Below are 13,976 nucleotides of genomic sequence, written 5' to 3' on the forward strand. Positions count from 1 at the left end.
ATTTGCGTTTTCCATACTGTCCCAACTTTTTCTGATTTGGGGTTGTACATCAAATTATATAAATATATATCACACGAAGAGTGCTGTTTTCATCAGCATGATTACACATGGGATTTTGATTTTATACAACAGTTCAATAAACAAAGTTAATATTAAGTGACTTACATTTTAGACTCAATATTACCTGTTTTTGCTCCATTTAGCCAACTAATATAGTTCCAAACAAAGATACAGGACTGTTTTTCGTCTCTGAGCAACACACAGCGGTGTTTACTGAATGAATCAGCCGTTTGAATCAATTGGTTGAATTAATGATTCAATGACTCACTCAAATGCTCCGTTCCTGAATGAATCTGCTGTTTGAATGAATCGGTTGAAACTAAATGACTCACTCATTCCTGAATGAATCAGTCATTTAAATGAATTGGTAGAATGAATGATTCAATGACTCAGTCAATTGCTTTGTCCCTGAATGAATATGCCGTTTAATTGAATCAGTTGAATGAATGATTCAGTGACTCATATGCTGCGTTCCACTCCAGTTTTAGACACGCACTAGCGAACTTCCCTAAGCACTTCCCCTAGGGGGAATCCCTGCTGCCATTTTGAAGTGCATTCCACTTCGTGAAGTTTATATGACAACCCTCGCTCCCTTGATTTTGACCGAGGGATCGAGTCTACTACAAATGTACACTTCAGGCAGCTTCATGTACCACAATGCAACACGAATGTGACGTCACAGCATATCGCGTTTAATTTACCCCACCAGAAACTACTATGATATTTGTATCATTTTTAAAACAACCCAAACGCACTTGTATACATATATAATGCTGCATTAAACAATTTCGTAATGGAAAAAAATAATAATAAATCCGCTCCATAGTGGATTCGAAAGTGATTAGGACGTTCCAGTTCAGTCCATCGCAAATGTTCCTCCAGTAGTGCACTCATGCAACGTAAGCAATGACGCACATCCGAGTGAATGAGATGGAGGGAAGTGAGCAAGTCAAGGGCATAATAAAAACCAAATGGAACGCAGCAACAGTCAAATGCTTTGTTCCTGAATAGATCAGCCGTTTGAATGAATCGATTGAAACTAAATGACTCGCTCGTTCCTGAATGAATCAGCCATTTAATTGAATTGGTTGAATGAATGATTCAATAACTCTCAATCAAATGCTTCGTTCCTAAACGACTCGCTCATTAACAGTGACCACCTACTAGCGGTTTTAATTTCACATTTAAAGGGTTAGTTCACCCAAAAATGTAAATTCTGTCATTAATTACTCACCCTCATGTCGTTGGACACCCGTCAGACCTCCGTTCATCTTCAGACACAAATGAAGATATTTTAGTGTAAATCTGATGCTCTGAAAGGCCTCCATTGGCTCAATGCACTTTACACTCTCAAGACCCTTAAAAGACACTAAAGACGTCGATACAAAGTCCATCTCACTACAGCGGCTCTACAATAACTTTATGAATCAATGACAATAGTTTTTGTGCGCAAAAAAACCCTAAATAACGACTTATATAGTGATGACGATTTCAAAACACGGCCTCAAGAAGCTTCGAAGCGTTATGAATCAGCGGCAGTTTGACACGCGATCCGAATCATGATTCGACTCACTGATTCATAACGTTTCGAAGCTTCATGAGGCCGTGTTTTGAAATCGTCATCACTATATAAGTCGTTATTTAGGGTTTTTTTGCGCACAAAAACTATTCTCGTCTCTTCATAAAGTTATTGTAGAGCCGCTGTAGTGTAGTGAGATGGACTTTGTAACGACGTCTTTAGTGTCTTTTAAGGGTCTTGAGAGTGTAAAGTGCATTGAGCCAATGGAGGCCTTTCAGAGCATCAGATTTACACTAAAATATCTTCATTTGTGTCTGAAGATGAACGGAGGTCTGACGGGTGTCCAACCACATGAGGGTATTAATGACAGAATTTTCATTTTTGGGTGAACTAACCCTTTAAAGTATCGTTAAATTTTTAAAAATCAAATATTCAACGTTTCATGTTTAAAACAATACATTATTTGTGCATTTGTAACTGCAGGTTAAACTCATTCATGTCCGTCTGAGCTCAACAAACAGTGTGTAAATGATCTAATGCCACTTCAGATGCAGCTTCGGTTTCCTCCATGGCAAAGATCACTTTAGTTGATGCTGATTTCATTTAATTGATAACAGCCCTAGTGTGTCTTATTCTAATGTAATTTATTGATTAAATGTATGAATTTGACATAAAAGATGATGTATACATTTAATTAGGTTAGAGAAAATGGCTTTATAAAGGTATAAATCAATTTAAACTCATTGGAAAAGATGATTTCTGTCACTGGCACGTCTATGAAGAATATCAAAAACGTGAAAACATAGCAAAACCAATGCAACCTCGGCTGGGAAGCGTTTCTAGTGTTAGTGGGATCTGTTGATATATTGATCTGTATATGTTTCTCTGTTCCACAGTCTCTGAAGGGCATCCATAATTTCCGAGCGTCTGGAGATTATGACAACGATTGCAGTGCTCCACTGACGCCGCTTTACACGCAGCCCGAACAGGTTATTAAAGGTACGACTTGGGTCAATCCAGTCTTGATTTGTGTGTTAAAGACACCAGGAAATGAGCTTGATGAGCATATTTCATTTTATTCTTTTGTGTTGTGCTGTATATGCACAGCTAAGCATCATCTGTATCATCCAGTCAAACATAAAGATGACAGCGTTTCTAAAACGAGCATTTGTAATGATGTGATTTATAGGATGAGCTGTGTATGATGATCTCCTCTTTTGATGTGTTGACCTCTAGGTGGCGCCAGTATAATTCAGTGCCACATTCTGAACGACAAAAGACACATTCTGACCAAAGACACCAACAATAATGTGGCGTACTGGGATGTGCTTAAGGTACCGTGTTCGATTAACGTTTATATTGATTGATTGATTGATTTGAATGCTAGTCGTGTGACTGGTTTGTTCTCTGATGTTTTGCAGGCTTGTAAAGTTGAAGACTTGGGGAAGATGGAGTTTGATGAAGAGATCAAGAAAAGGTTCAAGATGGTTTACGTGCCGAACTGGTTTTCGGTGGATCTGAAGACAGGGGTAAGTCACAGCAGAAATACGTTTGTGCGCAGATTTGTGACCCTGGACCACAAAACCAAGGTACATTTTTTGAAATTGAGATTTATACATCATCTGAAAGCTGAATAAATACGCATCATTGGTGTGTTGTTCGTTAGGATATGACGATATGTGAAAATCTGGAATCTGAGGGTGCAAAAAAAATCTAAATGTTGAGAAAATCTCCTTTAAAGTCCAAATTAAGTCCTTAGCAACGCATATTACTACTAATAATAGATTTATGATATATTTACGGTAGGACATTTACATGGAACATGATCTTAATATCCTAATGATGTTTGGCATAAAAGAAAAGTTGATCATCGTGTTGTAGATATACCCGTGAGATTATTGGTTTTGTGCTGCAGGGTCATATTTAGTGTCTGTTAAAGTCGGCCTTAAAGTCGGCATGAAACGGAAGTTGAGATCGTCTTTTTCTCCTTATTGTGACGTATATCCGAGTGAAACAGCTTCTGAAATTAGAAAAAATGTTGGGCGAGGCCTGATTTCGTTCTTGGGGAATTGATTGGATCGTTGGGCGTTGCTAACAAAATGGAGGCAGATTTGAAGTTTGCACTCAGTTGTGGAGAAAAACTCGATCTATCTCTTAAATAAATGTATTTTCTCTCTAATTCTTTTCTACATATGTTACTGAGCATATTTCCTCACTTTTCGCTGGTTTATGCTACAGATTTCACTTATTTTAAGCCTTTTATGGCTGTATTTCTGTCAAACTTTTTCCTCAGCTCTCCCTTATAAGAAAATTGCACCTAACCATCATGCTACGATCAGTGACGGGTTTCTGAGAGGCGTTTCGATGGGGGAGGGAAAGTTATTTGATTTGAACATATTTGATTAAAGATTATAAGGGTAAATTATTTTTTTTTAAATAATGAAGTGCACAGATAAATCAGTTATAGTAAACACTACAATATTAAATATAAAAATACGAATTGTAAAATTTGATTTCATGCCGCCTTTAAGTACCATGTACTAACATCAAAAAATAAGTACAATGTACTTACTGTGTTCAAATTATAATGCAAAACACCTTTGCTGATATTGAGGTGGGATACGGGTAGGGTTAGGGTGTGGGTAAGTTTAAGGGTAGGGTTTGGGATAGGGATCGACCGATATGGATTTTTTAGTGCCGATACCGATTTTTTTTCCTCAGCCTTAGCCGATGAGCGATACGGGCTGCCGATTATCTTGAGCCGATATTTGGAGCCGATACTGCTTTTGCTCCCTCAATTTACAACATAAAAATGACACAATGATCAGAATGATAATTTAAAATATAAAATTTTAAAAAGGAACATTTATTGAACTAAAAAAAAACAATATTTAACAAATAGTAAAAACAGGTGAGGTAGAAGAAGAAGAAAAAAAAGAGTTCAGTGGTGAAAATAAATTCTGAAAATAAATATTTAAGCATAAATAAAATAATGACACTATTGCACACAGTATCAACAAGCAAGCAGCAGAATAAAGTGCACACTGACTGTACTATACTTCATTTAAAACTATAACCTAGTCATTTAATGGTTACACTCTAAAAAATGCTGGGTTTAAAATAACCCAAGTTGGGTTGAATATGGACTAACCCAGCAATTGGGTTGTTTTGACCCAGCGGTTGGGTTAAATGTTTGCTTAAAACAACCCAATTGATGGGTTAGTCCATATTCAACCCAACTTGGGTTATTTTTAACCCAGCATGTTTTAGAGTGTAGGTGCACTTCACTGAATCTCTTGTAGAGCAACACCAGCGGTAATTCAGGAGAAAATCTCCCAATGCTCCACGTGAAACTTCAGTCTTTCCACCTTTTGCCATCGTGTCTATTCTCAATTGATTTTGATTAATATGCGCGAGGGAGAGCAAGACGAGAGCTGCCCTGTGGACGCCTGTCTGGAAATAATACAGGGAAAAAATATTTGTATCGGCCGATACAAGCAGCCTTATATCTGCCGATACACGTAAAAATCGCAAATATCGGCCGGCCGATATATGGGTTTAACAGTAGGTTAGGGTGTGGGGGTATGGGTAAGTTTAAGCGTAGGGTTTGGTGTAAGGGGATTGTCAACTGTGTAATTACAAATGTAACTACAGAAATGAATTACAGACGTAATTACATGCAGATATTTTTTAAAATGTAAGTACAATGTAAATACATGTATGTACACAATAAGTGCATTGTATCAAATGATTAATTAAAATGTTAGTACATTATAGTTAAGGCCACCTAATATAAAGTGGGTCCGGATTCTTCTTCTGATTGACAGATGTTGACCATAACGCTGGATGAGAGCGACTGTTTTGCGGCCTGGGTTTCTGCTAAAGACGCTGGATTCACCAGCCCTGACGGATCAGACCCTAAACGTGAGCTCCACCTCCAGAGGCGGGTGTTTATGCTGAAGGTAGATCATCAGTGTGTTAATGTGTTTGTTGTGGCGCAGTGAATCTGGGTGGGCTGCTGCTCCAGGCGCTGCTGGAATACTGGCCCCGCACACACATCAACCCCATGGACGAGGAGACCGAACTCAACCATGGCAGCGGTAAATACTCTTCCCTAAAACACACTTTACAAGAAGGTCTCATTAGTTAACAATAGTTCATGTTTAGGCTGATTAATCGCATCCAAAATAAAAGCTTGTGTTTACATAATATATGTGTGTGTACTCTGTTAATTATTATTTATATATAAATACACACACATTCATGTATATATTTAAGAAATATTTGCATGTATATAAATTTATATAATCTATAATATATATATATATAGCTTTCCTATAGCTCAAACAGTAGAGCATGCCGCTAGCAACGCCAAGGTCATGGGTTCAATTCCCAGGGAAAGCAAGAATTGAGAAAAATGTAAAATGTGTTTCTTGAATGCAATGTAAGTCGCTTTGGATAAAAGCGTCTGCCAAATGCATAAATGTAAATGTAAATATTACTGTTTTATATATAAATATTTTTTTCTTAAATATATACATGCTTGTGTGTGTATTTATATATAAATAATAATTAACAGAGTACACACACATAAATTATGTAAACACAAACTTTTATTTTGGATGCGATTAATCGCGATTAATCTTTTGACAGCCCTAGTCATCTTTTGTTAACATTAGTTTATTAAAATACAATAAAAATGTTAGTTCACAGCGCATTAACTAATGTTAACAAGATTTTAATAATGCATTAGTAAATGTTGAAATTAAAGATTAATAAACGCTTTATAAGTGCAGTTCATTATTAGTTCATGTTAACTTATTAACCTTATTGTAAAGTGTTACCCTGATTATAATATTCAACATCATTAAATAAATATATATGTATATTATAAGTTTATACTTGTATAATTATTTTATATGTGCTAATTATAAAAATATATATTATTCAGGAATTATAAACTTGGTTATTATTTTGTTAAAATAATTATAGATATTTTATATTGTAAAAAATTATATCCATGTTTATAATTACTGTATAATAAATATTATTATTAATATTATTATTAATATATAGTATTAAACTATTGTTATTATTAATAGCACTATATCTATCTATATAAAATTGATTATTATCTTCTACATATACAAATTTAATAATAATAATAATATATTTATTATACAGTAATTTTTATAATATAAAATAATTATAATGTAACATTTATAGTTATTTTAACAAAATAATGTCCAGGTTTATAGTTACTGGAGAGGGAATTTTTTTATTAATAAATTTTTTTTGCAAAATAACTTCAAAGATTATAGTTACTGAATTACTAATCATTATTGTTATGTAAATACATTTTAATTAATACATATTTTGTTATAATATTTATTTTAATATAAATCTGCATATAATAATACTACTAATAATAATAATGTGTGTAATAGTATGTGTATGTATGTGTGTGTATGTATATATATATATATATATATATATATATATATAAAAATATTTATAATATAATATTTATATTTATTTTGACAAAATATGCAATACTATCCATATTTATTTTATTAGGTAAATACATTCTAATTATTCATTTATACATATTTATGTATTTATAATATTTATTATAATAAATCTACATATAATGATGATGTTGATGATGATTATACAGTAATTATAAACTTGTATATTATTTTTTATAATATAACATTTAAACACAATAATATTTAAGTTTAGAATGACTATATATATATATATATATAAAGTTTCTTCAGATGATGACTTGTGTGTGTGTGTGTGTGTGTGTGTGTGTGTGTGTGTGTGTGTGTGTGTGTGCTCAGTGAACGGTGAACATGAGAGCCGGATACAGAAAGGAAACGGATATTTCCAGGTGCCGCCACACACTCCGGTGATTTTCGGGGAAGCAGGAGGACGGACATTATTCAGGTGTGTATCTTCCTGTTTAATCACGTCTTCAGACGCCGGTGTTCAGTGATGAAGTGACGTCACGTGTGTGTGTGTGTGTGTGTGTGCAGGCTGTTGTGTCGAGACTCCGGCGGAGAGACCGAATCCATGCTCCTCAACGAGACGGTGCCGCAGTGGGTCATCGACATCACGGTGGACGTAAGATCCGCTTCACACGTCCCAGATATGCTTTATATCTGTTATTTCTGTTATTTAACGCACTTTTATTTTGTCCTCCTACAGAAAAACATGCCCAAATTCAACAAAATCCCCTTCTACCTCCAGCCACATTCATCCTCCGGAGCGAAGACGTTAAAGAAGTGTGTGTCTGTGGTGATGTTCAGTCTGTGTTAGTAGGGCTGCACGATTTGGGGAAAATATCTAGTTGCGATTATTCTGGTTAAAATTGCGATTGCGATTTAAAATGCGATTATTATTATTTATTTATTTATTTTTACAAATTAAGTGTGTATATAACATTTTGTGTTTATATATTAATGTAACTAATAATAATAATATTATTATTATTGCTAAATAAAAATAAGAAATATTACTATTACAATAACATTAATTTGTTAAAAATTAAAATAGAGCATTTAGGAATAAATATAACAGTATAATAATGATAATATTTATATTTTACAGAAAACTAAAAATGATGGGTTACTGTTATAGTATGCAGACAGCCTATGACTAAAAATCATTAGAAAGGTCTAAGGATTTATTGTAAAAAAACAATTATTATTATACAAATCTGTGCTTTTTATCTGTGATATCAATTTCTTAAAGTCTATGTCTTTAATATGAAATATGAGCCTCTTATGCATCCACTGTGGGGATTAAAACTCCCGTACATTGAAGAAAAACATATGGATTGTCATATAAATTTATTTAGAGAGAAGTTTTATTTTTCTTATTTTCTACCCAAAAGTTTCATTCATACTGGAGGCCAGAGGGCGCTGAAGAGCAAAAACGGCACATTTGCGCCAGAGAAGTAATCGCAGTGTTGCCAACTTAGCAATTTTTTTGCTAGATTTAGCAACTTTTCAGACTCCCTTAGCAACTTTTTTTTCTAAAAGCACCTAGCAACAAATTTAGCAATTTTTTTAAATTTATTTGGCAACTTTTAGCAACTTCTGGAAAGTGACTCTAATCCAAACGACACACGTACAAGCTAGCTCAAAAGGCTGAGCGGTTCATTCATAATTCCTTAAGATCGCTGTGGAAATCGCTGTAAAAACCGGAAGATCATTTAGGTAGCATATTTACGGAGCCCGGCATATGACATGCAGGAAAAAAACTAGTAGGCTAAATCGTGCACACGATTTATAAATCGAGGGAACAAATGAGTAAATCGTGTGGACGGTTTAGCAAATCGAGGGAACACATTTGTACATTTTGCGCACAATTTACTTTTTTTTTTCTTGCACGTCATGTGTGGGGCTCGATCCGTACATATTAACTAACACATTGTTTTAATCTATTTTACAAACAAATCTAAATTAGCATTTCAAATAATATCTACGTGTTACATAATGGCGAAGTTTTACCTTGCGATTACGTAATGACGTCATAGCGCAATGACGTCACAATGTTATTTAGCAACTTTTAGCAACAACTCGATCTGCCTTTAGCAACTTCCCCTGAAAATTTGTTGGCAACAGTGAGTAATCGTTCATTTTCGGGAAATCCCTAATGTGAAGCTAGCGCTGTAGCTGAATAAAACGAAGATAGAAACGCTTTGACTGATTAAACATGAAGATAATAAACACACGACTGTGACAATATATGGTGTATTTGAGTTCTTCAAGCCTTCTCGGGTATTTTCATAATAATAAAGTGTTCAGTGTTGATTGACATCAGCTCGACTGACGATATGAAGTGAGTTAAAGCGTGTTATTAAACGTTGTATTTGGTTGGACAGCAGGTTAATGAACGCTTCGCATTACTAGTTTGTGAAGATGTTTAACACACTCGCAGTGCTTTCAGACGGAGCAGCGTTTCCTCCTGATCTCAGATCAGCTCTTCACTGACACGCTGGCCATTTATTTATTTCATTAGAATCGCAGCCTTTGCGCTTTCATATTCGCACATAATCCAAATTGCGATTGCGTTTCGATGAATCGTGCAGCCCTATGTGTTAGACAGATGCTGCTTCGGATGTGAATGAGAGCTGCATGTGTGTTTGCAGGGATCGGCTGTCGGCCAGTGACATGTTACAGGTGAGGAAGGTGATGGAACACGTGTATGAAAAGATCATCAACCTGGACAGCGAATCACAGACGGGCGGATCGACCGGAGAGAAGCCCAGCGAGCAGAAGGAGGAGGAGGACATGGCCATACTGGCGGAGGAGAAGATCGAGCTGCTCTGCCAAGACCAGGTACTTTAGTGTTGGTTTCCACAGCAGCTGATTATAATCTCAGCATGCCATATAACGGCCCTATTTTACCCATCTAGGCTCATGGTTCTGCAGTGTTCATTTCATTATTCGTCAACGACCTTTTTTCACTGACGAAAACGAGACGATAACTAAATAAAAACTAGTGTTGGATGACTAAAACTATGACGAAAATCTACTGTCATTTTCGTCAACAAATAAAAACGAGACGGAAATGTTAGTGAGGGACGATTAGTGAAGAGATGGGGTCAGAACTGATGTCCTGTGTCACAGATGCACACATTTGATCTGACCTGATCTAACCGCTGGAAAACACGCCCTCACACACCCCCAATACGGCTCAATCAGTCAATAACACACATTTATGCCAGACTATTGTTTATGAACTAATGCTGATGAATAATGACAATGTTTACTTCACGATGTTTATATAGTAATATGTTTTAGACGGTTGTAACAATGCATATTTATCTCCTGAACTTGAATGAGCTCCTGCAACTGCAATAGAGGTGTAGACATTTCAAAATAAGAGTCCTGGTGTATTTCGAGCTTGTTTGTAATTAAAAGTCACGCATTATATATTCGTTTTTGGTTACACAATAAACTGTATTTAATTTAATTCCCATTTAATTCATATTCAGGAGGAAAGACCAGTATTTGACACATATTCAATAAAATATCAGGGTTATAATAGTTCACTAAAACCATAAAAAAAATCTTCATTACTTGAAATTAAATAAATGTGAACTGAAATTAAAAAAATAAATAAACAAACTTATTTGAAGCTTTAGCTTAACCTGATATGGCCTACTGACTAAAACAGAAATACAAAGTTATAAAAACTATAGATGTTTTTAAAAAACAAACACAAAAGTGAATTGAGCTCTTTCGTGTATTTTTAATGTCAAAAACAAAATGTCAGTTCAAGTGACAGTCAGTTATGTAGGCTAATGCTTAAATGCTTAATGTATTGCAATTGAACTAAACTCTTAGCCGACTAAATCTACTGTGGATTTAAAACGAGACTAAAACTAAAAACAATTCGGCTGACTAAAATATGACTAAAACTAAATGGCATTTTAGTCAAAAGACTATGACTAAAACTAAATCAAAATATGCTGTCAAAATGAACACTGATGGTCTGAGCGCATGTCCGAATACACTTTTGCTAGTTTAACGACGGGACAAACGCCCGGCTCATGGTCCAAAAGGGTTGTGCCTCGTCTCTTAATGAGTCTTGGGTGTGTTTTGCACGCGAGTGCAATAAACCAATCAGAGTCTCATCTCCCTTTCCCTTTAAAAGCCAAAAGTCAAAGTCTTTTGACTAATGTCATTTAGTTTTAGTCAGATTTTAGTCACCTGAATTGTTTTTAGTTTTAGTCGACTAAATCGAATGAGTTTAGTTCAGTTGTAAAGCATTAATTGAGGATTTAAGCGTCACATAACCGACTGATACTGAATACGTCAGTTATTGACCGTTCAAGCGCAAAAATACACGAAAGAGCTCAATTGACTTTTTCTGTTTATTGTTTAAAATCATCTATATAGTTTTTATAATGTTGCATTTCTGTTTTAGTTAGTATATCAGGTTTAAGTTTATTTAGTTAGTATTCAGTTCACATTTATTCAATTTCAAGTAATGAATATGTTTTATGGTTTTAGTGAACTATTATAACCCTGATACTTTATTGAATATGTGTCAAATCCTGTTCTTAGTCTTTCCTCCTGACTATGAGTTAAATGGGATGAAATTAAATAGTTTATTGTGTAATCAAATGTGTATATATATATTATACACCGTACACACATTATGTAAACACAAACGTGTATATATTACGTTAATATATATAAACGTTAATATATATATTAAATATGTTTGTGTTTACATAATGTGTGTACGTGTATAATTTATGTGTGTATATATATATATATAATGTATATATACACACACACACACACACACACACACACACACACACAAATGTGTTGAATATATGCGGATAAAGTAGGATGCACTATATATCCAACTTTTAATGCATTGCTGGGTGATAAATATTATAAATAATAAAATATAAATACAAATTTTAAATATATTATAAATATTTTAGTATTTATGATATTTATATATTTTTTTGACTAGTTATTCTAGTAAACAGTCAGTAATAAAGAAGCGAAGTGCAGGTAATAGATCCTGTTCAGTTTATTTTGCTGATGTTATAGAAAAATTGTTATTCTTATATTTTTACGTTTTAGTATCAACTAAGACATCAGTGCTACTGTTGCATGTGTCAGGTCCGTCTTCCTCCTGTGTATGAATTATGAAGCGAATGCCTCTTTCTGATGTGATGTTGTCGTCTTCCGGAAGGTTCTGGATCCCAACATGGACCTGCGGACGGTGAAGCACTTCATCTGGAAAAGCGGCGGCGACCTGACGCTTCACTACCGGCAGAAATCCACGTGATCCGCTCATAAACACTTCACATTCAAAGCACACGCTCACTTCCTGAGGTCATCCGGGGTCACGCATGTTCATCCCGGGGTCAGGGCCGCTGGAGAGACGGGAGTTCGAGTTTCCATACTCAACTGCTCAAAATGCTTCGGTTTAGTTTTTTTTCCCGCCTCTCTTCTCATTTAACATTCCGGTGATGTGTTTGTTGCCAATGACGTCCTCAAATCCCTCTCGCAGAATGACCGGAAAACCAAAGTCACAAGCTGAGGATCGCGTCTGGAACTGCTCCAAAACAATCACGCCGTTTCCCATGATGCATCTCTCCCACTAACGTGCTGTGATCATCCATGCGTCCATGTTTTGTACATATACTGTAATTATTTTGTAGTCGACTTGAACTCGAGCTGGAGATTAGGAGGTTTTTATTTACTTTTTCTTTTTTAAGAAAATGACCGGTATCTTCAAAAAGGTGCTTTTTCATGTCAGATATGACGACGGAAGCGTAGAGAGAGGAAATACTCATAACATAAGCCGCAAAAAAGAAGGAATAATTCTCCCAAAATTGAAAATTCTCATGCGTTTGTTGAATTTTTAATTATGAAATGTATGCCGGAAAAGAGCTGCATGAAGATTCCTTAAAGAAATAACAGCATATCGGTCTAGAAATTCATTTTTGGATGAATTATTCTTCAAAGCAGACGTGTTCTCTTTCCTCCCTGTGCATGGACAGGGAAATACAATAAATTAATAAATATATATATATATTGAAGGATTACTTTTATGCAAAACTAAACCTGCAAACGTTTGTCAATCATACAAAGATTTGCACAGTGTTCTAGCAAAATGTATTAATGTATATATTTGGTCTTAAAGACGAATTAGATGATGATTATAGTAATACAAACCCCTCAGAAACTAAACCGTATTTAAGCTTCCTGTGTTCATTGTAATTATATGCAGTATATTTTGGGTAAATAACATCTTAATAAATGAAGCGATGATGAATGAGTTTATCCGGGTGTGTGTTTGTCCTGATGTTTACTGGAGATCTGGTTTTACAGGCTTTAAAGAACTGAAATAAACTCAAATGGCTTGTATTGAACACATCTGTGTGATCGATCATCCTGAGGAAGAGCTGGAGTGACGGTCAGTACTTTAATAACACTCAGATAATGTGCGTCCTCTTGGGTTATATTAAACATCTGTATATTTCTCACTTTTTCAGAAGCCGAAAACAAGTGTGTGTGCATTTGCATGTGTCAATATTTCCGAGGTAAGCATGAAATGTTTGTGTTAATCACGTGATGCGTCTCAAGGGCTGATGCATGTTTGTGTTCAGGCTTCTCTTGCCCTTTTATTAATGTAGAATAAAGTCCAGTTCAATTTCACTTCTAAATTTACAATATATATATATATATTCAGAAACATTCAGGATGTGTCCAACACACTCATGACAATGAGCTCCAGCCTCTGTCCTGAGATATTACTGTATTACATACAATCACCAAAAAAACTAAAACTACAGTAATTTAACTTAAGTGGAAATGTGTTTGGAAACATTAAGGTTCACCAAAAGCTG

The 13,976-nt window shown here is 35.0% G+C and overlaps 1 protein-coding gene across 4 annotated transcripts in view; it reads left to right on the top strand.

Annotated features, from left to right (window-relative positions):
- The window catches only part of wdr48a (WD repeat domain 48a), a 40,396-nt gene that overhangs the window by 20,702 nt on the left and 5,718 nt on the right, over nucleotides 1–13,976 (top strand). For all 4 annotated transcript variants that reach the window (XM_079806389.1, XM_079806386.1, XM_079806387.1 and 1 more), the window contains 11 exons: nucleotides 2,476–2,578; nucleotides 2,816–2,913; nucleotides 3,001–3,108; nucleotides 5,407–5,503; nucleotides 5,581–5,679; nucleotides 7,426–7,531; nucleotides 7,621–7,708; nucleotides 7,793–7,869; nucleotides 9,741–9,930; nucleotides 12,314–13,543; nucleotides 13,623–13,670. In XM_079806389.1, the coding sequence (XP_079662515.1) occupies nucleotides 2,476–2,578; nucleotides 2,816–2,913; nucleotides 3,001–3,108; nucleotides 5,407–5,503; nucleotides 5,581–5,679; nucleotides 7,426–7,531; nucleotides 7,621–7,708; nucleotides 7,793–7,869; nucleotides 9,741–9,930; nucleotides 12,314–12,409 (1,062 nt within the window). In that variant the 3' untranslated portion in view covers nucleotides 12,410–13,543; nucleotides 13,623–13,670. The remainder of the gene's footprint in view (nucleotides 1–2,475; nucleotides 2,579–2,815; nucleotides 2,914–3,000; nucleotides 3,109–5,406; nucleotides 5,504–5,580; nucleotides 5,680–7,425; nucleotides 7,532–7,620; nucleotides 7,709–7,792; nucleotides 7,870–9,740; nucleotides 9,931–12,313; nucleotides 13,544–13,622; nucleotides 13,671–13,976) is intronic.

The sequence above is a fragment of the Gobio gobio genome (genome assembly GCF_949357685.1).
Source record: "Gobio gobio genome assembly, chromosome: 23".
Classification (NCBI taxonomy): Eukaryota; Metazoa; Chordata; class Actinopteri; order Cypriniformes; family Gobionidae; genus Gobio; species Gobio gobio.